This window comes from Anomaloglossus baeobatrachus, chromosome 11 (assembly GCF_048569485.1).
Source record: "Anomaloglossus baeobatrachus isolate aAnoBae1 chromosome 11, aAnoBae1.hap1, whole genome shotgun sequence".
NCBI lineage: Eukaryota > Metazoa > Chordata > Amphibia > Anura > Aromobatidae > Anomaloglossus > Anomaloglossus baeobatrachus.
The window spans coordinates 183,646,909-183,673,542 of record NC_134363.1 but is presented as its reverse complement, the minus strand read 5'-3'; the positions used below and the strand labels follow the sequence as shown (position 1 = coordinate 183,673,542).

The following is a 26,634-nucleotide window of genomic DNA, read 5'->3' as shown; positions in this document are numbered from 1 at the left end:
GCCGTACATCACCAAGCACAATGCCGAGCCGTACATCACCAAGCACAATGCCGAGCCGTACATCACCAAGCACAATGCCAAGCATTTGGGTTTGTGGCAACAGTTTGGGAAGACCCTTTTCTGTTCACCATGACTGTACCCATAAACATATGGTTGGGGGGAGTTTGGTAAAGAAACAGCACCTCAGCCCCATCCAAGAATGAAGATATATATTGTGTAGGTACATACACATTTGGCTCATTTCTTTCCTTGTAGAGCGCAAGCTCTTGTGAGCAGGGCCCTCACCCTTACGGATTACTAGGTTACTGTGTAGCATCTGATTTTGTCTGTACTCCCCCCCCCCTGAAAATGACCCATCGTACTCCCCCCCTCCCCCCCCCCCATGACCCATCGTACTCCCCCCCCCCCCACATGACCCATCGTACTCCCCCCCCCCCACATGACCCATCATACCCCCCCCCCCACATGACCCATCGTACTCCCACCCCCCCTCCCCACATGACCCATCGTACTCCCCCCTACATGACCGCACGCAGTAAATAAGACCAGTGCACACGGGAAGATTAAAAGCAAGACTCATGTTGTCTGGTTTGTACATGGATCGGTCGGACAGGACACTCACTTCTGTTTCTTATTGTGCAAACATCAGGTTGGAGAAGAGGCGGAGGGTCTGCGCGTCTACGTCAGAGGTGAGAAGTGCCGTGAATACTCCGACCGGCAGAAGCGCAATGGAGACCGTCCGACATCACCGCAGACAGGACCGCAGGCTGGGAAGACAACTTGCTCAGGGCTTGTGATGTCACTGAGGTGCCAGATACTGCGGCGGGAGGGGGGGGGGGGGGGGGGGGGGGCGGGGGGACGTCTGCAATTTAGGATTTTACATGCATTCTTCCTAAAAGAGGCTAAGTCCAAACTCAGCAGGTCATGTCTGCAAAAATCACCTGCCTCAGGCTCACTGCTCTGATTTTTTTTAAGCTATATGTGAATGGCGTCTGAAAAACCTAAAATTCTGCGGATTGCACTCATTCTTAAAAACCACCTGCCTCTCTGAGAGCCTAGCGCTAAGCTCAGCCTTAAAGGGAAACTACAAGCTTTCCCTGCCAAGCCAATAGTAGTCATAGAGCTTGACTCCTCTTTGTAAGCTCCTCCCCCCTGACTTCTTGGAATGAGTATATTTATTTTACTGTAGTCAGGGGGTGGAGCCTAAGAAACAGTCAAGGGGGAGGAGCTCATTGTAGCCCAATGATTGCCTGGAAATGGAGTTCAGCACCATGACTTGCAGGACGGTGATCGAGCAGCCGCGTTACATCGGCCTAGCCCTGCGCTCCTCCTATTACCTGCAGGAATCATCGTGACCATTGAATATGGCTGCCTCAACATAGACTTGATGTCGTACCGACCCTACTAAGCAGAAGAGGCTGGAAGGCAGGAGGAGGGTCGCAGGCCTTTCAGCTGGGGGCTATGGTTCACCGACATGGTCCTGCAATACATTTTGCTCCCCCCCCCTTGCTCACTAATATGTGGCGCTGTATTGTGTCCCCCGGGATCGGCTCCGGTCTCTGGATACCTTCGCGCGTTTTTGGAGGCACAAATAGAAAAAATATATATATATTGCTGTAAACACAAATGTAGTACTGTCTCTTATGTAAGAATGTCACATAGACACAGATAACGTCTGTGAGGGAGGGTCCGCGAGCAGAGACCCATATATATATATATACACATACACATATATATATATATATATATATATATATATATATATATACATACATACACAGGGTGGCTCTACTGAATGGGCATCACAGTCCACTGCGCTCCAGCACAGGCCAGTGCTATATGGCGGTATTATGGCTGCCACTCTTGCCGCTCTACTCGAATACGGTCACTACCGAGTCCGAGGGATGTGTCCAAGAATAATGCTGCCTTCTACTTATAAATAAAGGGGGGATGCAGCTCACAGAAGACCCCCACCCAGAGATAAGCAGCACAGTAACATCGCATACGGCATCAGAGACCCTGTAAACAAAAATCCAGTTACAAGAAGACAAAAAACATCAGAACGTAAATCATTTGATCCCTTTGTGTTAAGGAGCCGGGAAGCTGCACCGTGAGATATGGCTACATGTATCCTCCAGCCGATATAGAGAAATGGCTCATGTGAAGGATACAAATATAGGACTGAGAGGGGAAAGTAACAGAGGGCATGGGGGGGGGGCAAAGAGCTGCAGGAGGACCGCAAGAAGCGGGGTCCGTCAGCTGCAGGAGAGCCGCAAGAAGAGAAGGGTGGGGGGGATCCATCAGCTGCAGGAGGGCCGCAAGAAGAAAAAAGGGGAGGGTCCATCAGCTGCAGGAGAGCGGTAAAAGGTGAAGTGGAGTCAGTCAGCCGCAGGAGAGCGGTAAGAAGAGAAGTGGGTCCATCAGTCGCAGGAGAGCGGTAAGAAGAGAAGCAGGATCCGTCAGCCGCAGGAGGGCGGTAAAACGTGAAGTGGAGTCCGTCAGCCGCAGGAGGGCGGTAAGAAGAGAAGTGGGGTCCGTCAGCCGCAGGAGGGCGGTAAGAAGAGAAGTGGGGTCCGTCAGCCGCAGGAGGGCAGTAAGAAGTGAAGTGGGGTCCGTCAGCCGCAGGAGGGCGGTAAGAAGAGAAGTGAGATCCGTCAGCCCGGGAGAGCGGTAAGAAGAGAAGTGGGGTCCGTCAGCCGCGGGAGAGCGGTAAGAAGAGAAGTGGGGTCCGTCAGCCATATACAGTTAGGAGCTCGACTTAAGGCTGATCCTGCAGCCTCTGACTATGCGCAGCATTAGGGGTCTCAGACTTTTGCACTGCAGATAGCGTCCAGGACATATGCACAATGCAAACATGCTACTCCTTAGCCTACGACGTGCACATATTCTGGCATCTACCAACATAACGTCTCGGTGTCTGGATGCAGGGCTATGCACCACATATCGAGGATTACAATGCAGAAATAATGCGGATTTCGTGCAGCTTTCTCCTTTACCACACCCGGTAAATACTTCACTGCACGCAGGTCATTCCCAAGGGCAGAATCCATGCAGCCTAACCAGTCCTTGGACCTAATCGCATTGATGTAGTTGGAGGCACACCGCACCTCGTGCCCCGGCAGGACCCCCCCCGTCCCATAGTGAACTGAACGTTCGGCTCCTGCGCTCTGGCCCCGCTACATAGAAAACATGACATACAGGAAAAAAAAGTAAAAGCACACCCGTCCCTCCTTTCAGACCAAAGAAAAGTTAAAAAAAAAAAACAAACAAAAAAGAATTAACTATGAATCCGTTTTCTTAATTTTTGTGCTTCTAAGGTAAAATAAAAAATCGGGAAAGAAGCACGGACCCTCCCCCGCACTGGTAATAAATACTGCAAAAGCTTACGTCTTTCAAGTCAAAAACACAGTGTAACAGCCAAAGCGCTGACATCATCAATAATTAAAAAAACCAAAACAATATGAACCTAAAAGTCTGTAGAAGCGAATCCGCTGCAGAGCACAGACCGCAGCAGCCGGCGCCGCTGTCCCCATCGTGGATGCAGAGCACAGACCTCAGCAGCCAGCGCCACTGTCCCCATCGTGGATGCAGAGCACAGACCTCAGCAGCCGGCGCCGCTGTCCCCATCGTGGATGCAGAGCACAGACCGCAGCAGCCGGCACCGCTGTCCCCATCGTGGATGCAGAGCACAGACCTCAGCAGCCGGCGCCGCAGTCCCCATCGTGGATATCAGTCAGCAGCGTGGTCCGACGTCTGATCTCAGAAACAGGAGTGACGGAGGGGGGGGGGAATATCAACGTAGGAAAAAAAAAAAAATCCTGCTGGCGAAGAGTCCGCGCTCCGTGTGGGAGGCCGCCATGATGCCTTGGTTGGGTTTTTGGAGTCAGCAGCCAATGGGGAGAGTCATAGAAGTAGAAGGATGAAATTAAATCATATTAGAAACTTGGGAGAGACTGGAGAAATGTCGGGAGGAGGAATCCCGGGCGCCTCCGCTGCGCCCCTCTGTGCTCTGGGATTTGGCTGCTGCGCGGTTACTGCCTTCGATCTTCTGCCTCTGACCTGGAGAACGCCATCACCACGTCCTCAGCACCTGCAGGAGAAAGGAGGAAGGTGACAACTGGAGAAAGACTCATCGTCAGGATCGCAATAGAAGCCAAGAAATGTCGGCCGTTTCCAAAGAATCTGCAGCATAATCTTAAGGGGGAGCGGATGCCTCTTGACATCATCTCAAGATGCCCCTAATTCTGACCTACGCCCATCTAATGAGACTTTGGCTTGGCAGAGGCACGTACCAAGTGGGAAGGGAAGATTGCGACCTCTGACCAAACCTACCGCTGGTCCCCCACCACCCTAGATATGTTCTGCATCTATGCGCTAGGATACCTGACCCTAGGATGACCCTAGTGCTGGGCCCTAAATAGGGAAGGGGTAGGATGAGCTCTTTGCCAACCGACTAAACTATAGAAGACACAAGGAGGACACACAGGGGGGAAAGCAAGAACTACTTATCATAAGACTACTCAGGTAGAAGTTCAGCAAACTGAAAATATCACCAGCACCAGTCCAAAGAAGGAAGAGGTATTTCAGCACCAGTAATGCTGATGATCAACAACTGGGTGGAAAGCGAGCTTCTGCTGCGTCCAAAAGTGGGACAGATGAATCCAGCAGGAACAACGGAAAGTCATGGAGCATTCTGTGCAAACGCTGTGACCTTCTATGGCCAGAAACCACCATAACAGCCGAGTGGTGAGCGCCATGGTGGATGTCTAGGATAAGGCTGCTTCTACTCAACGACAAATATTTTGTTGGCCCTAGATTGCGATATGCCGAGCATCAGTGGATGTGGTGACAATGCAACCGGTCAGTCGAGTCCTGCAGGATTTTTTTCGGATGTGTGCGCCATGGCGGCGATGTGACCACATTCATGTACCTTACGCTGTGATGTAGGACGTATCGCCACATAGCCCCCCCACAAAAATATATATATATATATATATATATATATATATATATATATATATATATATATATATATATATATATATAAAAAACAAAAAAAACAAAAACATATTGCATCCAAGTTGCAATTTCTTTTTTTTTTGGGTGGGGTGTTAAATGTTTTTGGGACTTTCAAAAATTGCAATAGGAATTATGCTTGCGTTCGGATTGTAAAGGGACGCTATTAATGTCGCAAGGGGACCAGGATTGTCAGGGTGGCGTCGCCCTCATCTAGTATTAAAGGGGACCCTCCCTGTTGATCCTGGATCTGCTACAATCGGCTCTTGCGGTACATTGTGCACAGCTCTGCAGCAGATTTAGGTAGGGCGTCTGCATTATTTACTGGAGACAGGTGCCAGGACAAGGCCCGTATGTCTGAGCACAGGTTTTTGGGGTTTGATTTTTAGCCAATATGCCAATTAAGATGCCCGGCTGCAGCCACCTCCAGCGCTGGAGAAAAGCAATTCACATCGTATCAAAGAGCCGCGCAGCTTCTCTGCGGCTTTGTATTATGAGCCGCCGTGTGCGCGCCGACAGCCGAGGGGATGTGCCAAGAACCAGTGCTTTAATAATCCCCCCAATCACAATCCTACAGGGAGCTGCATCCCTCACCAGCAGAGCGAGGAGACCGCTCGCTCCTGTTACCATGGCGACGGGACGGATAAGCTGCGAGGGCACGGAAAGCTGCAGGTTGACGTTCGGATACCTAATGAGGACGGAGAATTACAGAGGATTCAGCAGACGGCCTGATTAATGCGCCAAAATGACCCGTGCGCCAGGCAAGAAAGCGGGGACATCTCCAGAAATACCACCGCTGCTGCCGGCAGCAACATTTTATTTTTAATAAAATTGCATTTATGGCACTATATTTGTATTAATGCACTGTTCATCCAGAGCCTCCTGATTCATAAATATGAAGCTTGCTGCAAGGTAAATATTTTCCGCTAGATCCTGCATGAAACGTCAATTAGAGTGCAAGCTCTTGTGTTTACAGCAATAATAGGAGAGAGCTTATTCTTGTGCAGAATGTGGATTTTACCCTTTGCATTGTGTGGAACCCACTAAGCGCAGAACCAAACCCAATGGATCCAAAAGAGAAAAAAAAGAATCCCTCCGGATCCACTTGTGTGACTGCGGCCGGGGCCGTCCACCATCCTCCAGGACGGAGCCACCTGGGAAGACGTACGTGCCGTACTGGTACCACGCACCAAGCTGTGAAGGTGCAGATCGTGGAGCAGGCGAGTGACAGGCGCTCCCACTCACCCGCCACCTACACTCCCAGCGCCATCTGCTCACGTTTTTATTTTTCCTTTTCAAACGAATTTTCATCCAAAAGCGACTATTTATAACTTCGGAGCTGTTCACATGCGGGAAAGAACGAAAAAAAAAAAGTTGTATTTTTTTTGCAAAATTGTCCATAATATTTTTTTTTTATTTACATTTTTGCAAATTTTTAAAATTTGAGGTTTTTTTTTTTTTAAAAAAAAATTAAATTTATTTTTTGTAGTACTGTGGATGACATTGGGAAAATTCGGCGGAGCATCTGGAAAACGTCTCACTGAATAGATCAATACGAGCTCAGAGGTCGGGACCCCCTCCGAATACCAGAATAAGGGGTGCACCGCTCCCCATGGTTACAAGGGGTCTGGACGGAGCAGTGGTGCTACAGCTGTAATAGGCGTCCACTGTGCACGTTTCGGTGGGTATTCTCGTTAGGAACCAGCTCCATATGTACCACCTATCTAGGAAACAGCCAGTAAGGCTGCAATTACCGAAAACCTCCATCTTTTCATTAAAGGGAATCTGTCACCAGGTTTTTTTCCACCTAATCTGAGAGCAGCATAATGTAGGTACAGAGACCCTGATTGCAACGATGTGTCACTTAATAGGCTGGTAAGTTGGTATGCAGCATAGTGGTGGATACCACTACCCTGACAGTCTTAAGTTGTCTGATGAAGGCCACCTGGCTGAAACGTCACATGTTGCTTTAAAACTTATGGAATAAATTCTTCGTTTGTATCACTATTTGAGAGTGCCTTTTTCTAATTACCTAATCTGAGAGCAGCATAATGTAGGTACAGAGACCCCGATTCCAACGATGTGTCACTTACTGAGCTGCTTAGTGTAGTTTTCATACAATCACTGTTTAATCAGCAGCAGATTATCATTACAGGACTACTTGTTCTGCTGCAGGTAGTCCAGCATATCCATGAGCTCTGTATAACTGCTAGCTCGTCAGCAGAGGAGACATTGATTTTATCATAATCACAGAAAAACAGCCCAGTAAGTGACACATCGTTGGAATCAGGGGCTCTGTCTCTACGTTATGCTGCTCTCAGATGGGGGTGGGGAAGAAACAAAAACCTGGTGACAGATTCCCATTAAATCTGAGCACAAAGCCATAGGATAGAGGCGCCTGCAAACGTCAGGTTTAGTTATCCATAAGACTTGGCTTCTGCCACCTTGTGGCTGCAGATGGTACAGCAGACCGAGGCCTGGACATAAGTAGTGAAGCTCTGCGCAGATCAAGGAGGATTATTAATAAGGGGTAAAGCTGGACATGAAAATCCCTTACAGCTATCTAATCCTATTATATACTTATAGGTCATCCTTGGACATCCGCTGACGAATGGGAAGTCTCATCCCCTGGCTGCCAGGAGCATGCTGGGACATGAGGTTCTGCAGCAGCCTGGGCACTTCGGTTCCTTTAAACATCAGTCGTTCTGTGCTGTGCGGACGCAGCGCCCGACTGCACAGCGGAGCCCCCTCCTCGCCGCCCTTCACCCCGGCATGCAGTTTTGTGTCTGGAGATCACAGATTTCATTGCACATTGTACAATACAGCAGAACATCGGAGGGAGGAGAAGGGGAGCGACATGATCGCCCCCCAGCGGATGAGACCGAAGTGTGAGGACACGTCCTGCCCTTCATCTTACATCTGCCCCAACCCTCCTTCTACACACAAAGACCCCAATATTTAATATTTTCCTCCCATACTCGTGTATGCTTCCGATATCATCTACTGTGATAATATAATGATCAGGCATGTTGAGAGTAAATATGCCCAATCTTTCTTCACATGCAGGAAGAATCAGAGACCCCCCCCTGCTCATTGCCCATGCACCTCCCTTCATGTAATGTGCATGCGCCCCTATAGACATGGCGTCACCTCCGCCGCGGCCTCTTCAACTGCTCATGAGCCCCAATAATTCGGTTTAGAAACAAGGGCAGGTGATATTTTAAAGGGGTTTTTTGGGAATATCTTATTTTATGGCTCAGGCTTTTGCCGAGGGTAAATGAGCTTTACTCACCCACCTCAGGTCCACTACTGCCCTTGGGTTTGTTGATGTGATATAACCGCTGCAGCCAATCACTAGGCTCAGCAGTGATACCAATGTGGGGGGGGGGTATCAGCACTGGAGCATCAGAGGGTGAATAAAGCCTTCATTAAACACCTGATGAAGGGGTAAGCGCATATCCCCGAAACGTGTAGTGTGGTGACTGGAAGAGTACAGATATCATTCCTTTACTGGAGTCTGGACCTTCTTACTGGCGAGTGCGGATCTCCTAATACCACTCTTTTTTCTTTGGACTGGATCCTGGTCAGTGGCCGCAGCTGCTAGTCTTATGCTTGTCTGTTGGTTGTGCTTCACACAGGGGGGTGAGTATCTGACGATTCTTTACCCACTGTGTGATTTATGATAAGACCCTATGTGTGCTTTTTCCTTTTAATAGAATCAAGCAAGGAGTGTGAGCAATGAAAGACATGACGTACATCCGTAACGCGGGAGCGGCGGAAGTACCCAGGACGCGATGTACCTCAGTATCCCGGGAGCAGAAGTACCCAGGACGCGATGTACCTCAGTATCCCGGGAGCAGAAGTACCCAGGACGCGATGTACCTCAGTATCCCGGGAGCAGAAGTACCCAGGACGCGATGTACCTCAGTATCCCGGGAGCAGAAGTACCCAGGACGCGATGTACCTCAGTATCCCGGGAGCAGAAGTACCCAGGACGCGGTGTACCTCAGTAACCCGGGAGCAGAAGTACCCAGGACGCGGTGTACCTCAGTAACCCGGGAGCAGAAGTACCCAGGACGCGGTGTACCTCAGTAACCCGGGAGCAGAAGTACCCAGGACGCGGTGTACCTCAGTAACCCGCGAGCAGAAGTACCCAGGAGGCGGTGTACCTCAGTAACCCGCGAGCAGAAGTACCCAGGACGCGGTGTACCTCAGTAACCCGGGAGCAGAAGTACCCAGGACGCGGTGTACCTCAGTAACCCGGGAGCAGAAGTACCCAGGACGCGGTGTACCTCAGTAACCCAGGAGCGGAAGTACCCAGGACGCGGTGTACCTCAGTAACCCAGGAGCGGAAGTACCCAGGACGCGGTGTACCCAGTAACCCAGGAGCGGAGGTACCCAGGACAATGCGCTGTAGGAGATGTGAACACGATGCTCTTCTCACTTGCCCCCGGCTCGGCACATCATCTCCCTATCCACGCACTCGCTGACGTTATCTGCAGACCTGGCGTGGGTACCTGGCTCATGCTTTATCACGTGACAGGCGCCTGCCACCATCACACTCCACGTCAGGACGTGTCACGTTCGGCGCTGCTTGTAGTTAATTATGAGGTGTCGAGAGGAATCGGCTCGGGTGGCTAATTGCACTCTCTTAATGAAACTCTGCGTTGATGCGATTCCCAGACATCCAGTATCCGGCCGCCATCCTCCGCCCCTATAAGTTATTATACTAGCTCTGCTCCCCTTGTATACACGACTGTATCCGATCTGCGAGGGGCGATAAGAGCCGACACTCTAATGTGCTGATGGATTATAGTGTCGCTCTATAACACGTTCACATCCCGGCACGAGCAGATCCTCCATCCGCAGGATCCTGTAGAATTGTGCGTCAGCAGAAAATCCAGCAGCGGGAGGACGGCGCGGGGGTGAGGGATCGCCGGAGGGTGCTGCAGCGACACCTGGTGGTCAGGACAGGGAATCACAAGAACTGCTGCAATGGCACAGGTTACATGAAACATGCTGGGAGTTGTAGTTCTCTAAAACAGGAAAGTCAAGAAAATCCTGTACATTTGATTGATTTCTGCAGTACATTATCCCCTTGAGAGCTTCTATTTACCAGCTGCAATCAATGTTGGACCACAACATTTTTAAGCCAAGATCCCCCTACTTAATTAAACAAGAATTATTTTTTTTTAATGAAAATTATCGGTGAATCTGAACACGGGTTAATCTATATTGTGTCACTTCAATTAACGTGTCACCATTTTCCCACCGGATCTTACCCTTGTACCACTTGGAATAGAGGCACGGATTACTCTACGAGCCGTTATGCAGCGTCTCACCTCACCGGCATTATCGTAGCTGCATGTAAGAGTCACAGGACACCAGGCCTAAATGCACGATCGCAGCACCGTCTGCACAGGTAACGATCCTGCCGATATATCTGTATTGTATGGTGAAGTACTGGACAGGCTACTAATGCATCATTCACCGAACTCTAAAGATGGGAACAAGAGTTGGGTCCTATTGAGGACAATCAGTGGACAGAAATATTGGAAAGAATACCTGATCTGTCTCTGGGGGAAGCCCACAGATTGAATCACCTGTATGTGATTCATCGAGTCTATCACACCCCAAAATATTTGTTTGACATACCGTAGGTGCCAGACCGGACTCCACTTGTCCACGATGTGGGGCGGACTCAGCGTCCATGCTCCACATGTTATGGTCTTGCCCTAGTTTGGAGGTGTTTTGGAGAGGCGTGACTTCAACCATTAATAGAGTGTATACCATAGATCTGATCCTCACCACCCCCTTTGTATCTATCCTGGGTTATATCGAAGACCTAAAGATGGAGGAGGAGGGTAAAGTGGCGGTCGCCCATCCGTTATATATGGCAAGGAAATTAATTGCACAATATTGGATTTCAGATCAAGTTCCAACCACATCAGAGTTTGTTAACGAGATCAATTGGATGGTAAACCTGGGACTTATTTAGGTTCTGATTGGGCTTGTTTTAAGCCATGGTATAAATAACTGAAATGTTGTATGGATGCGGGAACTGTAACTTCCTTCTATGGACTCATTGCTTGCTTTTATCTAACTTTTGGCATACATGATGTTAACCGGGATGAGAATGTTGATGATTCTGGTTCTCTCGTATACCCTTGGACACTGTATTTTCTAAAGAGAACTGCGACATCTATTCATCACACGTGGTAAACAGTCAAATACGTGATTTTTTTTAAATTTTCTTTTCACTTGGGGGGGGGGGAGGAGATTTTGGGGTTATGTTGACCCCGATTTACGTATTGTATAAAATCTTTAATAAAAGCATTTTGGTTTAAAAAAAAAAAAAAAAAAAAAAAAAAAAAAAATGATCCTGCCGATAATGGCTGCCAGGTTTACGAGCCACTCAGTGGTCCAATGAGGATAAAGCCCAAAGAGAGGACCTCTGGTGGGGTCTGTACGGGAGCACACAGGGGCCGGAGAGAGGACCTCTGGTGGGGTCTGTACGGGAGCACACAGGCCAGAGAGAGAGAGAGGGGACCTCTGGTGGTGTCTGTACGGGAGCACACAGGGGCCGGAGAGAGGACCTCTGGTGGGGTCTGTACGGGAGCACACAGGGGCCGGAGAGAGGACCTCTGGTGGGGTCTATACGGGAGCACACAGGCCAGAGAGAGAGAGGACCTCTGGTGGGGTCTGTACGGGAGCACACAGGCCAGAGAGAGAGAGGACCTCTGGTGGGGTCTGTACGGGAGCACACGGGCCAGAGAGAGAGAGAGAGGACCTCTGGTGGGGTCTGTACGGGAGCACACAGGCCAGAGAGAGAGGACCTCTGGTGGGGTCTGTACGGGAGCACACAGGCCAGAGAGAGAGGACCTCTGGTGGGGTCTGTACGGGAGCACAGGGGCCGGAGAGAGAGAGGACCTCTGGTGGCGTCTGTACGGGAGCACAGGGGCCGGAGAGAGAGAGGACCTCTGGTGGGGTCTGTACGGGAGCACACGGGCCAGAGAGAGAGAGAGGACCTCTGGTGGGGTCTGTACGGGAGCACACAGGCCAGAGAGAGAGAGGACCTCTGGTGGGGTCTGTACGGGAGCACACAGGCCAGAGAGAGAGGACCTCTGGTGGGGTCTGTACGGGAGCACACAGGCCAGAGAGAGAGGACCTCTGGTGGGGTCTGTACGGGAGCACAGGGGCCGGAGAGAGAGAGGACCTCTGGTGGGGTCTGTACGGGAGCACAGGGGCCGGAGAGAGAGAGGACCTCTGGTGGGGTCTGTACGGGAGCACAGGGGCCGGAGAGAGAGAGGACCTCTGGTGGGGTCTGTACGGGAGCACACAGGCCAGAGAGAGAGGACCTCTGGTGGGGTCTGTACGGGAGCACACAGGCCAGAGAGAGAGGACCTCTGGTGGGGTCTGTATGGGAGCACACAGGCCAGAGAGAGAGAGGACCTCTGGTGGGGTCTGTACGGGAGCACACGGACTGGAGCGAGAGAGAGGACCTCTGGTGGGGTCTGTACGGGAGCACACGGACTGGAGCGAGAGAGAGGACCTCTGGTGGGGTCTGTACGGGAGCACACGGACTGGAGCGAGAGAGAGGACCTCTGGTGGGGTCTGTACGGGAGCACACGGACTGGAGCGAGAGAGAGGACCTCTGGTGGGGTCTGTACGGGAGCACACGGACTGGAGCGAGAGAGAGGACCTCTGGTGGGGTCTGTACGGGAGCACACGGACTGGAGCGAGAGAGAGGACCTCTGGTGGGGTCTGTACGGGCGAACTGCAAGAACCAGGAGGCCGGCGATGGAATGGAAGGTAAGGTGAGCATAATGTGTGTTGGTGCGTGTGTGGAATGACAATAGGGGACCAGGATGGAACACTTAAGTTGTAGAAGGAATGGTCTACATTGCAATGATTTCCTATGGGAAATCTTGCTTTGCTAGACGAGTAACTTGGTTAACAAGCACACGCCCAGAACGGATTGTTCTCGTTAAGCAAGGTACCACTGTATATTCCTTAGGAGACAATCTGATTTCCCTATGTTGTGTAACTCCACAGATGGAGACAACAAATAGAAAACCAGACAATGGTTGGAGATCCCACAAAGGCAAAAAGATGCAAAAAGTTAGAATTCGGCTCTTATTGCAGGCAGTGAACAAATCTGTGCAATACTAAAGAAATCCGGAAACAACATTTGCAGTTCGTGGCTCCTGAGGACTGGAGTTGGGGGACACCGATATAGACAATGGCCTTTCGTACTTAGTGGAGTTACGGTTCTCTACTCTGAGTGACAGCAAACCTTTATAGATGAGGAAATTAGCGCGGCCCCGAGTGACACGACCTCCTGCAAAGCCCCGGACCCATGGGGGCTCCCGCTGGAATTGTAGATATCAAAACACTAATTTCCCACCTTCTAGAGCCTTTATTTGTTTTTACAAAGTGTCCCAGGCCGAGTCTTTGCCCATTTTTGTATGAAGCTGGTGTTATTATATTATTAAAAGAAGGGAAGTATCCTATGGATTTCAGATCTTACAGAGAGCTTTCTTTAGTCAACGCTGATAAAATCTTCACAAGATTCTGGCTGAGAGATTCAATAACGTAAATTTTAGATTTAATACCTCCAGACCAAAAACGGGTTCATTCCGAGCAACAGCACTTTCCCAAATATCAGAAGGGTAAAATCTGTCCAATACGGTTCACGACAGCCTGAGAACACCCGGGCTTAGCATCACTGGACGCCATGAAGGCATCGGATTCAGTACAGCGGTTACTAATGGCCCCCTATTCCGTAAATGGCTACGGTTACTATATGTGGCCCCTATAGCTAGGGAAGTGACCGTCCTTCCATCCGCATCCTGCTCACGTGATAGAGGCACTCGTCAGGGCCGTCCTCTCTCTGCTGCTTCGTTTGCTCCGGCTATTGAAGCATTAGCTCCACACCACTAATTAGAGCCTTTCTATAGCGGATCGGATGGATACATTGGGTTATATGGCGATGACGATCAGTTTTATGGACCAGGTGGGACACTTTACCTCGTGTTAACTCTACTATAAATAAATTTGGCAGATTTTCTGGCCTATGAACTGGAACAATTCGGTGTTTATGCGCCACCATTTAGAGTCAGTCACTTACCAGCGGTCACACCTTTTAATTATATATGGATCAACGTGCACCGAGACAGTAAATCGGAGCTCTTCTACCATTCTGCCACACTGAAGCGTAACCTCTGGGGAAAATACCTTTATAAGTGCCGAGACTCCACTACCGTATTTTTGGGATAATAAGGCGCACTTTCGTCTAACAAATGTGGGAGGAAAGTGGGGGGGGGGGGTGCGTCTTATAATCTGAATGTAGGTTATCGGGAGGTGGTGGAGGGGGGCACAGGAGGCAGGACAATGCTATGGGCCGCTGTGCGGGTGCTCGCTGCGGGCGGAAGGAGCCATCCCGAAAAAGTTGGTGGTGTGAGCTTTACATAATGGCACCCAGAGTCGGTGTGTGCGCAGATTAAGCTCTCAGGTCAAGATCTCAAATGCTCACACGCCGCCTCCAGCCCATCGATCTCCCAGTAGTGGACCGAAGTAAAATGGCACCCGCGGGTGGCGCGTGCGCAGATGGGATCTTGGCTTGTCATTGAGCTGATAGCGCAATCTGCCCATGCGCCGGCACTGGGCGCCATTTCTTTGAAGCCCGCACCGGTGACAGTTTCTGGATTTTGCCTGCCTCACAGCGCCCGCAGCGAGAATCTGGGACACCCGCCAGACCATCACCCTACTGCAGCACCGCCCCTGCTTCACCACCACCACCGCCGTGCCCCCCACCCATATTCTGGTAAGACACCACTGGTTTATAAATCGGACCCCTTTAATTTGACTTTTTTCTCTCTTAATTTGGGGTGCGTCTTATAACCCCAACAATACGGTAATTAAGATTATATTAGTGCCAAAATTCAGTTACACTTACCAACTCCGTGCAGCACCCATGCCTAAATCCTTCTTCACAACACCTAACTCGCTAATGTCTTTACTTGTGAGGAGTAATTCTCGGCCCAAAACAAAAATTATCTAACCTTCAAAGACCCAAAAAGCTCGGGGGTACAGCGTTACCAGATTAGTTTCCATTACATAGTCAGAGGCGCTAAGCAGTTGGATGCCGCATTCTCAGCTGCCAAATTCGGAGTCACTTGGTGGAAGCGGCAAATCCGAACTGTCTGCTAAGATATTTGATAAACCTGATGTTCCCAAAATGTTGTTTAAATTCAATATGGCGCAATTAGAATGAAGACAGGCGAGACGAATGTCAAATTTTACTCATTTTAATCGGACATGCCTCTTTGGCACAACCCTCATTTTCCTTTCCTGGTATCTCACCCACCTAAAGGGGACATATGGTTTGGAGATGTAGGTGGGCATCTTACAGGGGGCAGCAAAAGGTTTTATTATTAGATCTGATCAGTCTAATTTCAGAGCTTGTTCTTCAGCTTTGATGATTGAAGAGTAAGGGCCGCTTTACACGCTGCGACATCGCTCAAGTGATCTCGTTCGGGGTCACGGAATTGGTGACGCACATCCGGCCGCATTAGTGATGCCGTTGCGTGTGACACCTATGAGCGATTTTGCATCGTTGCAAAAAACGTGCAAAATCGCTCATCGGTGACATGGGGGTCCATTCTCTAATATCGTTGTTGCAGCAGTAACGAGGTTGTTCCTTGTTCCTGCGGCAGCACACATCGCTCCGTGTGACACCGCAGGAACGAGGAAGCTCTCCTTACCTGCCTCCCGGCCACAATGCGGAAGGAAGGAGGTGGGCGGGATGTTACGGCCGCTCATCTCCGCTTCTATTGGGCAGCGGTTCAGTGACGTCGCTGTGACGCTAAACGAACCGCCCCCTTAGAAAGGAGGCGACGTCGCAGGGCAGATAAGTATGTGTGACGGGTCTGGGCGATGTTGTGCGCCACGGGCAGTGATTTGCCCGTGTCGCACAACCGATGGGGGCGGGTACCCACGCTAGCGATATCGGTACCGATATCGCAGCGTGTAAAGTGGCCTTTACACATATATTGTTTCTCTGCTGCTTAAGCACAAATTGGGCTTTAATTAACCTGTTAGTATCAGTCTATGCAGTGACACGTGCACCCGAGCAGCCCCTTATACATTGTTGCACTTTAGTTTTCTGCTTCTGAATAAGTGTTTTGGATTATGTGTATTGTTGTGTTTCTAATAAAATGAATAAAAAAAAAACAAACAAAAAAAAACAAAACAAAACCCTGATTTTTCTGACAATCTCGGCATTCAGCGGGATCACATCGCAGCGCTTCCTCCTGGCAGCCGACAGCCATGTTATATGGAGCGGACATCCATGTGTGAAGGAAAAGAAAGCAAAAAACAAAAACGGGCGGGGATGTTGCCGGGGCCATTATAGTGTGAGGGCAGGGGCACGTTCCCAACAATGGCGCTGTGTCCCACCTACCTTGATCAATGGAGTGCTGAGGCAGCTGACTTAGCTGGCTATTCACCACGCCGGCGTACGTCCGCAGGAACGCCTCTTCACTGGGCGTCAACTATGTGCAAAAAGAAATCCAGATACCTGCGCATCAGTATACAGTAACACCTACAGCAAACAGAGGTACTCCCACTGCATGACACAAATACTCACGTTAGAGCCCATCTTCCGCAGCATGAGTAAGACCCGCACCTTCTGCTGAACATACATCTCGTCCGGACTCTTCCCGGGGGCCCCCTCACGGTTCATACCCCCTGCCCTGCCCTGCTCCCTGCAAGAACAAGTCAATTATCACAAAAACGCAACAATACTCATCAACGTGGTGAGGACGGGAGGGAACGGACGCGTGCAGCTGCAGCAGCCGCACTGACAGTTATCAGCACTAGGTGGCAGTGTTCCCACGTCTAACACTAAGGCTACTTTCACACATCCGGTTTGAGCCGTGCGGCTCAATCCGGCTGTGAAGCCTATGCAACGGATGCGGTGAAAACACCGCATCCTTTGCATAAGTTTTTTACATGCGGCCGGTCCGGTTTTTGCCGCTTGCGGCATGCTACTGAGCATGCGCAGTGGCAAAAACCGCATGCGGCGGCCGGATGCGGTTTTTGCCGCATCGTGCTGCATCCAGCATCCATAGGGATGCATTGGGAAAAGCGCCGCATCGGCTAAATCTGCCGCATGCGGCAAAAACCGGACCGAACGCAAGCCCATGCGGCACTAATTAAAGTCTATGCAGGAAAAACGCAACCGGCAGCAAAAAAAAAAAAAAAATGGTTGCGGTTTTCCTGCAAAGTGCCGGATTGTGCCGCATTGCAAAAGCCGGAGGTGTGAAAGTACCCTAATGTGGAGCAAGGGCCAATCCCCAAAATGATGAGGGTTTGTTCTCTTCAGGCTGAGATTTTATTTGGAAATGACACCATTCATTTAAACTATATATTGTAACGTAACGAAACAAAACAAAACAAAACAAAAACAAAAACAAAAAAAAAAAAAACAATTATCTGAGACCCAAACCTCCCCCCCACCCCCCTCCACAGATGCAGACATAGTTTTTGAGTATTGAGCTGTAGTTGCTCTTGGTAAAGTGTCGGGTGTGACGTGATCACTTTTTGTTGCTTGTTTCGGGTGGTGGGGACGCAATGACCATAAAATGCCAATTCTGGGGTTTAGATATTTTTTTCCTCCTCATTATTGGGTTTGCTGTAGGAATTAATCGGATATTTATGGGACTTGGCGATTGTGAATATAATTTTTTTTTTTAAATTGGGAACAAAAAGACTGATCTAATCTCTGATTTTTAAAATGATTTTGTCGCTTCTACTACTACTATATAATTGCAGTATATAGGAAGATTAATGATCTAATAAGCCATAGGTGGAAAAATACAAACTAAATTGAGCCAATTTCAGGCAACATGTACCCCAATATAAGCTTAATATAATACACATATATAATATATATATATATATATATATATATATATATATATATAATCATATACACACACACACACACTGTATATCTAAAAAAATATAGTCATAATATAGTTATATTATACCCCAATTTTCAGACTTTGCACTGCTGGTGTAAATCCACAGCATAAACGGACACGCTGCAGATTGTGATCCGCCTCTCCGATGCACCGCGCAGGGACCGCCGCCGCAGCCTACACCGCGCAGGGACCACCGCCGCAGCCTACACCGCGCAGGGACCGCCGCCGCAGCCTACACCGCGCAGGGACCGCCGCCGCTCCAGAATACTATGACCGAAAGTGGACAGCTCCAGAGAGGAAAAAAGTTAATTTTCTTCTAGTAGCTGCACTTTATCTGGCAGCCAGGCAGCATTGTAACACTCTTTACGCATACACTAACCCAACATCAGCAGGTTCATAGCATTTTTCAGAGGTGATAGACTCCCTATAACAAGGTATACGAGCTCTACAGCTGCTTTGATCTCTATGGTGTAATGGTGCAGACGTACCTCTTTAATGAAGGGGCTTCCAGGTGCAGCCAGTAGGATGGTATGGAGGGGACCCTGCAAAAAATAAATACATTTTGGTAAACACACACCAGGGAAAAGTAGAAGATGTGAAGTCCCCATTACATGTTAATAATATTTCTTACATTTGGCAGTGACTGTATATGGAGCAGACTGGCTCTTCTCAGCACAGCGGGTGCAGGGGGTGATCCCCCCCAATGCTATATGGTGCCCTTCTCACAGGAGGTTATGGCCGGTGAGGTGCCGCAGGGCCGGACACATCCATACATTCAGCTCCTACACTCACACATTTCTCATACAGCTTCTTGAATTACAGGTCTGATGGCAGCTGTCCCGCAGCCAAACACCAAGAATCTGCCCGTCCCCTCCGCCCCGCAGATCACATTCACCAGGTCAGGCGGGATTTCCATAGCATTAAGACGAGTGTATTAAATTGGAATTCTTGTATTAGCAAAAAAAAAAAAAAAAAAAAAAAAAAAAGGGCCACCGAGGCCAGCGATTGGCTGCAGCGGTCATTTCATCATCACGTCACTTACTGTTCAGCAAATCCCCTTTATCTCCCAGAACATTGACTGCACTTGATACATTTGCAAAAAAAAAAAATTGAAAAATGAAATATAAAAATGTTTTGCAACGTTAAGTCTTTGTTGACACTCACTACTCAAAGAGGTCGGGATATTTGGCTCTCGTGTGAAATTTATGGAAAACGTAAAACGTTCTCACTACAGTGATATTTTATTGTGAGTCGGGCATTTAAGTAGAAGCAGCAATAGTGATCTCCTCTCAAACAATAAATTGAAAAGCCAACACCAGTATCGGGTATAACTCCCAAAATATCAGTGTCTCAACTTGTCATGTGGCCTTGAGCATCAATTCCAGCTGACAACGAGGCCACCTGCTGATCACCAGTGGAGTTATTGTCTGCAGAGGTCGGCATTCCTCTCCCCCAATCCTCCCCGCCCCCACCCCCCCCCATCTTCTTGAAGCGCGGCCCTCAGGTAATTGAGGGTCTAGGATACAGAGTTACAGCCTCTACACAGGGACTCAGCTGATCCCATAGGTTTTCTATGGGATTCAGGTCTGGAGAAAGTACAGCCGCTCCATTTGAGGTCCTCCAGTCTCCAGCAGCCGCTCCCCAATGATGAGACCTTGATGGGCTGGAGAATTGTCATTCATGAAGATGACATCAGTTCGGTGTTGGTCATGCAGAGGCACAATGACTGGATTACTGATGTTATTCCAGTAGTAGTAGATCAGCCACTGATGTCACCAAAGGCTGATCTGGTGACATCAGTGGCTGATGCACACAACTATCCGAGACGTCTCCAACATAGTTGGCGGCCATCAGTTCTGCTCACCATGAATCCACTTTCATCAGTGACCAGCCCTGAGGCCACTGGTCCCTCGTCCAGGGAGGATGCCTGTGCCCGGTGGTGTGGTCCGGTACGTAGATGACGCCTGTGCCCGGTGGTGTGGTCCGGTACGTAGATGACGCCTGTGCCCGGAGGTGGGGTCAGGTACCTTATAGGTCGTCTAGCACACAGACCACGTTGACGTAAACTGTTACATCAAACTATTAGAAACAGTCGCCTTTCACCTCCCTTGAATGTGGCTGCAGTTGTGCGGCATTCATCATCCAGATCCGAAGGACATTGTTCACAATAAAGCGGTCATCAGTGTGGGATGTGGCCAAAGGACGTCCACATCTCTGCCTTTCTGTGACTCTGCCGGGCTCTCTGGAAAATATTCTGCAAAAAAAGTCCCCCATTCACTTTCATTATACTCTGGTACATGAGTCGCACCTATCTGAGCATCCAACTGCTCTTCACGAGCACCTGAGCAGGGTAGTGCCCGCTCATCACTAGTTAAGAGTACTGAGCACCCGAGCATGGTAGTGCCCGCTCATCACTAGTTACGAGTACTGAGCACCCGAGCATGGTAGTGCCCGCTCATCACTAGTTACGAGTACTGAGCACCCGAGCATGGTAGTGCCCGCTCATCACTAGTTACGAGTACTGAGCACCCGAGCATGGTAGTGCCCGCTCATCACTAGTTACGAGTACTGAGCACCCGAGCATGGTAGTGCCCGCTCATCACTAGTTACGAGTACTGAGCACCCGAGCATGGTAGTGCCCGCTCATCACTAGTTACGAGTACTGAGCACCCGAGCATGGTAGTGCCCGCTCATCACTAGTTACGAGTACTGAGCACCCGAGCATGGTAGTGCCCGCTCATCACTAGTTACGAGTACTGAGCACCCGAGCATGGTAGTGCCCGCTCATCACTAGTTACGAGTACTGAGCACCCGAGCATGGTAGTGCCCGCTCATCACTAGTTACAAGTACTGAGCACCCGAGCATGGTAGTGCTCGCTCATCACTAGTTACAAGTACTGAGCACCCGAGCATGGTAGTGCCCGCTCATCACTAGTTACCAGTACTGAGCACCTGAGCATGGTAGTGCCCGCTCATCACTAGTTACAAGTACAGAGCACCCGAGCATGGTAGTGCCCGCTCATCACTAGTTACCAGTACTGAGCACCTGAGCATGGTAGTGCCCGCTCATCACTAGTTAAAGGGTATTTTAGAATCATCCTGATACATGTAAAATATATCTTTGTACCGTGTTAGCCAGTAGAGATAAAAAAAATTGTTTAAAAGAACAGAAAGTCCTCAGTGGTTGATACCTTTTAATGGCTAACTGAAAAGATGGTAATAATAGCAGCTTTTGAGACTACTCAGCAGGGCTGTGGAGTCGGAGTCGGAGTCGGAGCTCATTTTGGTGGAGTCGGAGTCGGTATAAAATGCACCGACTCCGACTCCTAAAATATATAATAAATTGGGGACAGGAGTGCAATGCAGAATGTGCTGAATATTTTACTAAATAATAACATTTAGTATAATGCTTATATTTAAGTGAAAAATTTATTGTAGTACAATGTGAACATCAGACATTTAATTGTTTTTATGATACAATAATCAAGATATTTGGATAGAACATAAAATATTTATTGGAATACAACTTTAGAACACAAAAAACTAATAAATTGTAAATATGTAAAATTATATATATATATATATATATATATATATATATATATATATATATATATATACACACAGTGTATATACACACACAAGATATATATGTAATCTACTGTATATTACATAGTGTATTACATATTTACAATTTATTACAGTTTTTTGTGTTCTAAAGTTGTATTCCAATAAATATAATTTATGTTCTATCCAAATATCTTGATTATTGTATCATAAAAATTATTAAATGTCTGATGTTCACATACACATATTCATGTACTACAATAAATTTTTCACCTAACTATAAGCAATATATGTAGGAGTCGGAGTCGGAGCCGGAGTCGGAGTCGGAGTCGGAGCCGGAGTCGGTGCAAGAGAATTTGAGGAGTCGGAGTCGAAGGTTTGGCTTACCGACTCCACAGCCCTGCTACTCAGGTCTCTTCATCAGGCATGGTATAACACAAAATCTGAAGAGTCACTTATTTATACACAACAGGACTTAGAATAGTGCAGTAAAAAAAAAAACAAAAAAACAAGTTATATGAAACAGAACTATCACTATGGCAGAGGGCAAACTGTTGTGGGGCCATAAATACTGCTGCAGTTCAGTGTGAAAGTTTTATTGTCCTCTGATAAGGGTCTGGTCCGGGCTGTGACATGCTCGGGCGGTCAGAGGAGCACATCTTTTAACTGATGTAAAAAGACATGAATCCATGAGACACATTCATTCCTGCTCTGAATGTGTCACCGGTCATCATTATTATTATTTATTATTATAGCGCCATTTATTCCATGGCGCTTTACAAGTGAAAGAGGGTATACGTACAACAATCATTAACAGTACAAGACAGACTGGTATAGGAGGAGAGAGGACCCTGCCCGCGAGGGCTCACAGTCTACAGGGAATGGGTGATGGTACAATAGGTGAGGACAGAGCTGGTTGCGCAGTGGTCTACTGGGCTGAGGGCTATTGTAGGTTGTAGGCTTGTTGGAAGAGGTGGGTCTTGAGGTTCCTCTTGAAGCTTTCCACGGTAGTGGAGAGTCTGATGTGCTGAGGTAGAGCGTTCCAGAGTATGGGGGATGCACGGGAGAAATCTTGTACACGATTGTGGGAAGAGGAAATAAGAGAGGAGCAGAGAAGAAGATCTTGTGAGGATCTAAGGTTGCGTGCAGGTAGGTACTGGGAGACTAGGTCACAGATGTAGGGAGGAGACAGGTTGTGCATGGCTTTGTATGTCATGGTTAATGTTTTGAACTGGAGTCGTTGGGCGATGGGAAGCCAGTGAAGGGATTGGCAGAGTGGCGAGGCTGGGGAGTAGCGAGGGGAGAGGTGGATTAAGCGGGCTGCAGAGTTTAGGATAGATTGGAGGGGTGCAAGAGTGTTGGAAGGGAGGCCAGAGAGCAGGAGGTTGCAGTAGTCGAGGCGGGAGATGATGAGGGCATGCACTAATGTTTTTGAAGATTCTTGGTTAAGAAAAGCACGGATCCGGGAGATATTTTTGAGTTGTAATCGGCATGAGGTGAAGAGGGCTTGGATGTGTGGCTTGAAGGATAGAGCAGAGTCGAGGGTTACTCCAAGGCAACGAGCTTGTGAGACTGGGGTGAGTGAGCAACCATCAAGTTTGATGGAAAGGCTTGTTGGAAGAGGTGAGTGAGGAGGAGGAAAGACAATAAACTCTGTTTTGTCCATGTTAAGTTTTAGGAATCGTGCAGAGAAGAAGGATGAAATAGCAGACAAACATTGTGGTATTTTGGTTAGTAGAGAGGTAATGTCAGGTCCAGAGAGGTAGATCTGTGTGTCATCGGCATAGAGATGATACTGGAAGCCGTGGGACTCTATGAGCTGTCCCAAGCCGAAGGTGTAGATGGAGAACAGCAGGGGTCCAAGAACTGAGCCTTGAGGGACACCGACAGATAGGGGGCGAGCTGAGGAAGTGGTGTGAGAATGGGAGACGCTGAAAGTTCGGTCGGTTAGGTATGAGGAGATCCAAGATAGGGCCAAGTCTGTGATGCCCAGAGATGAGAGAATCTGTAGTAGGAGGGAATGGTCTACTGTGTCGAAGGCAGAGGACAGGTCCAGGAGGAGGAGGATAGAGTAGTGTCGCTTGGCTTTGGCGGTTAGTAGATCATTGGTGACTTTGGTTAGGGCAGTTTCGGTAGAATAATGTGGTCGGAAGCCAGATTGAAGCCGGTCAAAGAGGGAGCAGGAGGAGAGGTATGAGGACAATTCAAGATGGACATGCTGTTCCAGTAGTTTTGAGGCATAGGGGAGAAGGGATATGGGGCGATAGTTTGACACAGAGGATGGGTCAAGGGAGGGCTTTTTGAGGATGGGTGTAATAGAGGCATGTTTAAAGCATGAAGGGAATACACCACTTGCTAGTGATAGGTTGAAGAGATGGGTTAGGGCTGGGATGAGGACTGCGGTGATGTTGGGGATGAGGTGCGATGGGAGCGGGTCCAGTGCACAGGTGGTTAGATGTGATCTTGAGAGTAGAGTGGAGAGATTGTTTTCTGTCATGGTGGAGAAGCTGGATTTGGAGGAAGAGGGATGAGTAGCTATGATGAGGGGCTGTGGTGATTGTGGGCCAAAGCTTGCTCTGATGTTGTCAATCTTCCGCTTGAAGAAAGAGGCAAAGTCTTCAGCTGAGATGAGAGGAGAGGGAGGTGGTGCCGGAGGACGGAGGAGAGAATTGAAAGTGTTGAATAGCTGTTTAGGGTTGTGAGAGAAAGACGATATGAGGGATGAGAAGTAGGTTTGTTTTGCAGCAGTGAGTGTGGACTTGAAAGTGGTGAGGGACTCTTTATATGCCATGAAGTGCTCAGTGGAATGAGACCTCTTCCATCTGCGCTCAGCAATTCTGGAAGCCCGTCTAAGTTCTTTAGTCTGCCTCGTGTGCCAGGGTTGCCTGTTGATTGTGCGGGTTTTGGTGTGTGTGAGGGGGGCAGCTGATTCGAGAGCTGCAGAGATTGTAGTGTTGTATAAAGTTGCAGCGGCATCTGCATCATGTAGAAATGCAATGTCTGTGAGGGGGAGAAGGGACTGAGAAAAGGCGTGTAAATCAATGTGTTTGATATTTCTGCGAGGGTATGAAAATTTGTGGAGGGGGGGTTGCATACTTGGAGAAGAGAGGGAAGAGAATGTGAGTAGGTTGTGGTCAGACAGGGGGAGAGGTGAGTTAGAGAGGTTAGATAGGGAACAGAGGCGAGTGAAGATGAGGTCCAGCGTGTGGCCATCTTTGTGAGTAGCTGCAGAAGACCATTGGGTGAGGCCGAAGGAGGAAGCGAGTGTTAGAAGTTTGGAGACAGATGAGTGGGAAGTGTCAATGGGGATATTGAAATCACCCATGATGATGGTGGGGATGTCGGTGGAAAGGAAGTGTAGTAGCCAGGTGGTGAAATGGTCAAAAAAGGCAGTGGCTGGCCCTGGAGGGCGGTAAATGACAGCCAGCTGAAGGTTGGAGGGGGCGTAGATGCGTACGGAGTGCACCTCAAAAGAGGGGAGCGTGACAGAGGGTGGTAGAGGAATTGGTGTAAAGGAGCATTGGTCGGACAGGAGCAAACCAACTCCTCCACCATGCTTGTTACTGGGGCGGGGGGTGTGAGAGAGTTGGAGACCACCATAAGAAAGTGCATGCGTTTGTACTCCCCTAGTCTCCTGTCTCTCTGGGACTTGAAGTTTCCTTTCAATACCAGCAATGTCATGTCCATGATGCTGGGGTCTGGGTTACATAAATGTTTGGCCACAGGTAGATCCATCCTTTTTTCTCTAATTGTGTGGCGGTGAGAATTCATCCTTGTCCTGAGCTGTTTTCCTGTCTCCCCTACATACAGACCCCCAGACCAACCAATGTGGTGTACTTAATTATATGTACCAAATGTCCAACTGGGGGTCTGTATGTAGGGGAGACCGGACAACAGCTCAGGACAAGGATGAATTCTCACCGCCACACAATTAGAGAAAAAAGGATGGATCTACCTGTGGCCAAACATTTCTGTAACCCAGACCCCAGCATCATGGACATGAAATTGCTGGTATTGAAAGGAAACTTCAAGTCCCAGAGAGACAGGAGACTAGGGGAGTACAAACTTATGATGACCGGTGACACATTCAGAGCAGGAATGAATGTGTCTCATGGATTCATGTCTTTTTACATCAGTTAAGAGATGTGCTCCTCTGACCATCCGAGCGTGTCACAGCCCGGACCAGACCCTGATCAGAGGACAATAAAACGTTCACACTGAACTGCAGCAGTATTTATGGCCACAACAGTTTGCCCCCTGCCATAGTGATAGTTCTGTTTCATATAACTTGTTGTTTTTTTTTACTGCACTATTCTAAGTCCTGTTGTGTATAAATAAGTGACTCTTCAGATTTTGTGTTATACCATGCCTGATGAAGAGACCTGAGTAGTCTCAAAAGCTTGCAATTATTACCATCTTTTCAGTTAGCCATTAAAAGGTATCAACCACTGAGGACTTTCTGTTCTTTTAAACAATTTTTTTAGAATCATCCTGATATTTCACCCAAAAGCCAAATATCCCTAGATTTTTGGAGAGTTGTGTAAATAGGAAGAACCCTGCACTTCCAATATCACGGTAGGGCTCTGTGCAAATCACGAGCACAACACGGTCTGACACTGCTGCCCGGGCATTTTCTTGGCTTAATGTCGCAAAGCAAGCGGCTACAAGACGCATTACTTACTGAGCCCATTCTCTAGAATTAGAAGACACGCAGCTGTAAGTGACCCATCGCTTCCTACTGGAAATGAAGAGCTCGCACCTCAGGATGACCTTACATTACAGGCAGCTGTGGTGCCGCATCCCCTGCCCTGGTGAAAGGCATCTTTCAGCTGTCAGTATGAGAGTGACAGCGCTGATGACAGTCTGCCCGCCCGCTGCCAGCTCCACCAAGTCAGGATTGTGGGGGGGAGAGAACGATTATAATGTCCTGTGCAACCGGAGACCCTCGCTCCGCGCCAGCAACACTCAGACCCCAACTACTCCTGCCGCTGGTGAAACACTGACCCGTGCCAATGATTGCTGGCAGCAGCGAAACATTACTCTGAGGCGGCATTCACAGTGT

The 26,634-nt window shown here is 48.8% G+C and overlaps 1 protein-coding gene across 1 annotated transcript in view; it reads right to left on the bottom strand.

The window, feature by feature from the left end:
* Positions 1–563: 563 nt before the first annotated feature.
* The window catches only part of CTNNBIP1 (catenin beta interacting protein 1), a 35,795-nt gene continuing 9,724 nt past the window's right edge, over positions 564–26,634 (bottom strand). Inside the window, exons 2-5 of the mRNA XM_075329151.1 lie at positions 18,494–18,547; positions 16,667–16,784; positions 16,481–16,571; positions 564–4,090 (exon numbers count right to left, since the gene is read on the bottom strand). Coding sequence (XP_075185266.1) covers positions 4,032–4,090; positions 16,481–16,571; positions 16,667–16,762 — 246 coding nt within the window. The 5' untranslated portion in view covers positions 16,763–16,784; positions 18,494–18,547 and the 3' untranslated portion in view covers positions 564–4,031. The remainder of the gene's footprint in view (positions 4,091–16,480; positions 16,572–16,666; positions 16,785–18,493; positions 18,548–26,634) is intronic.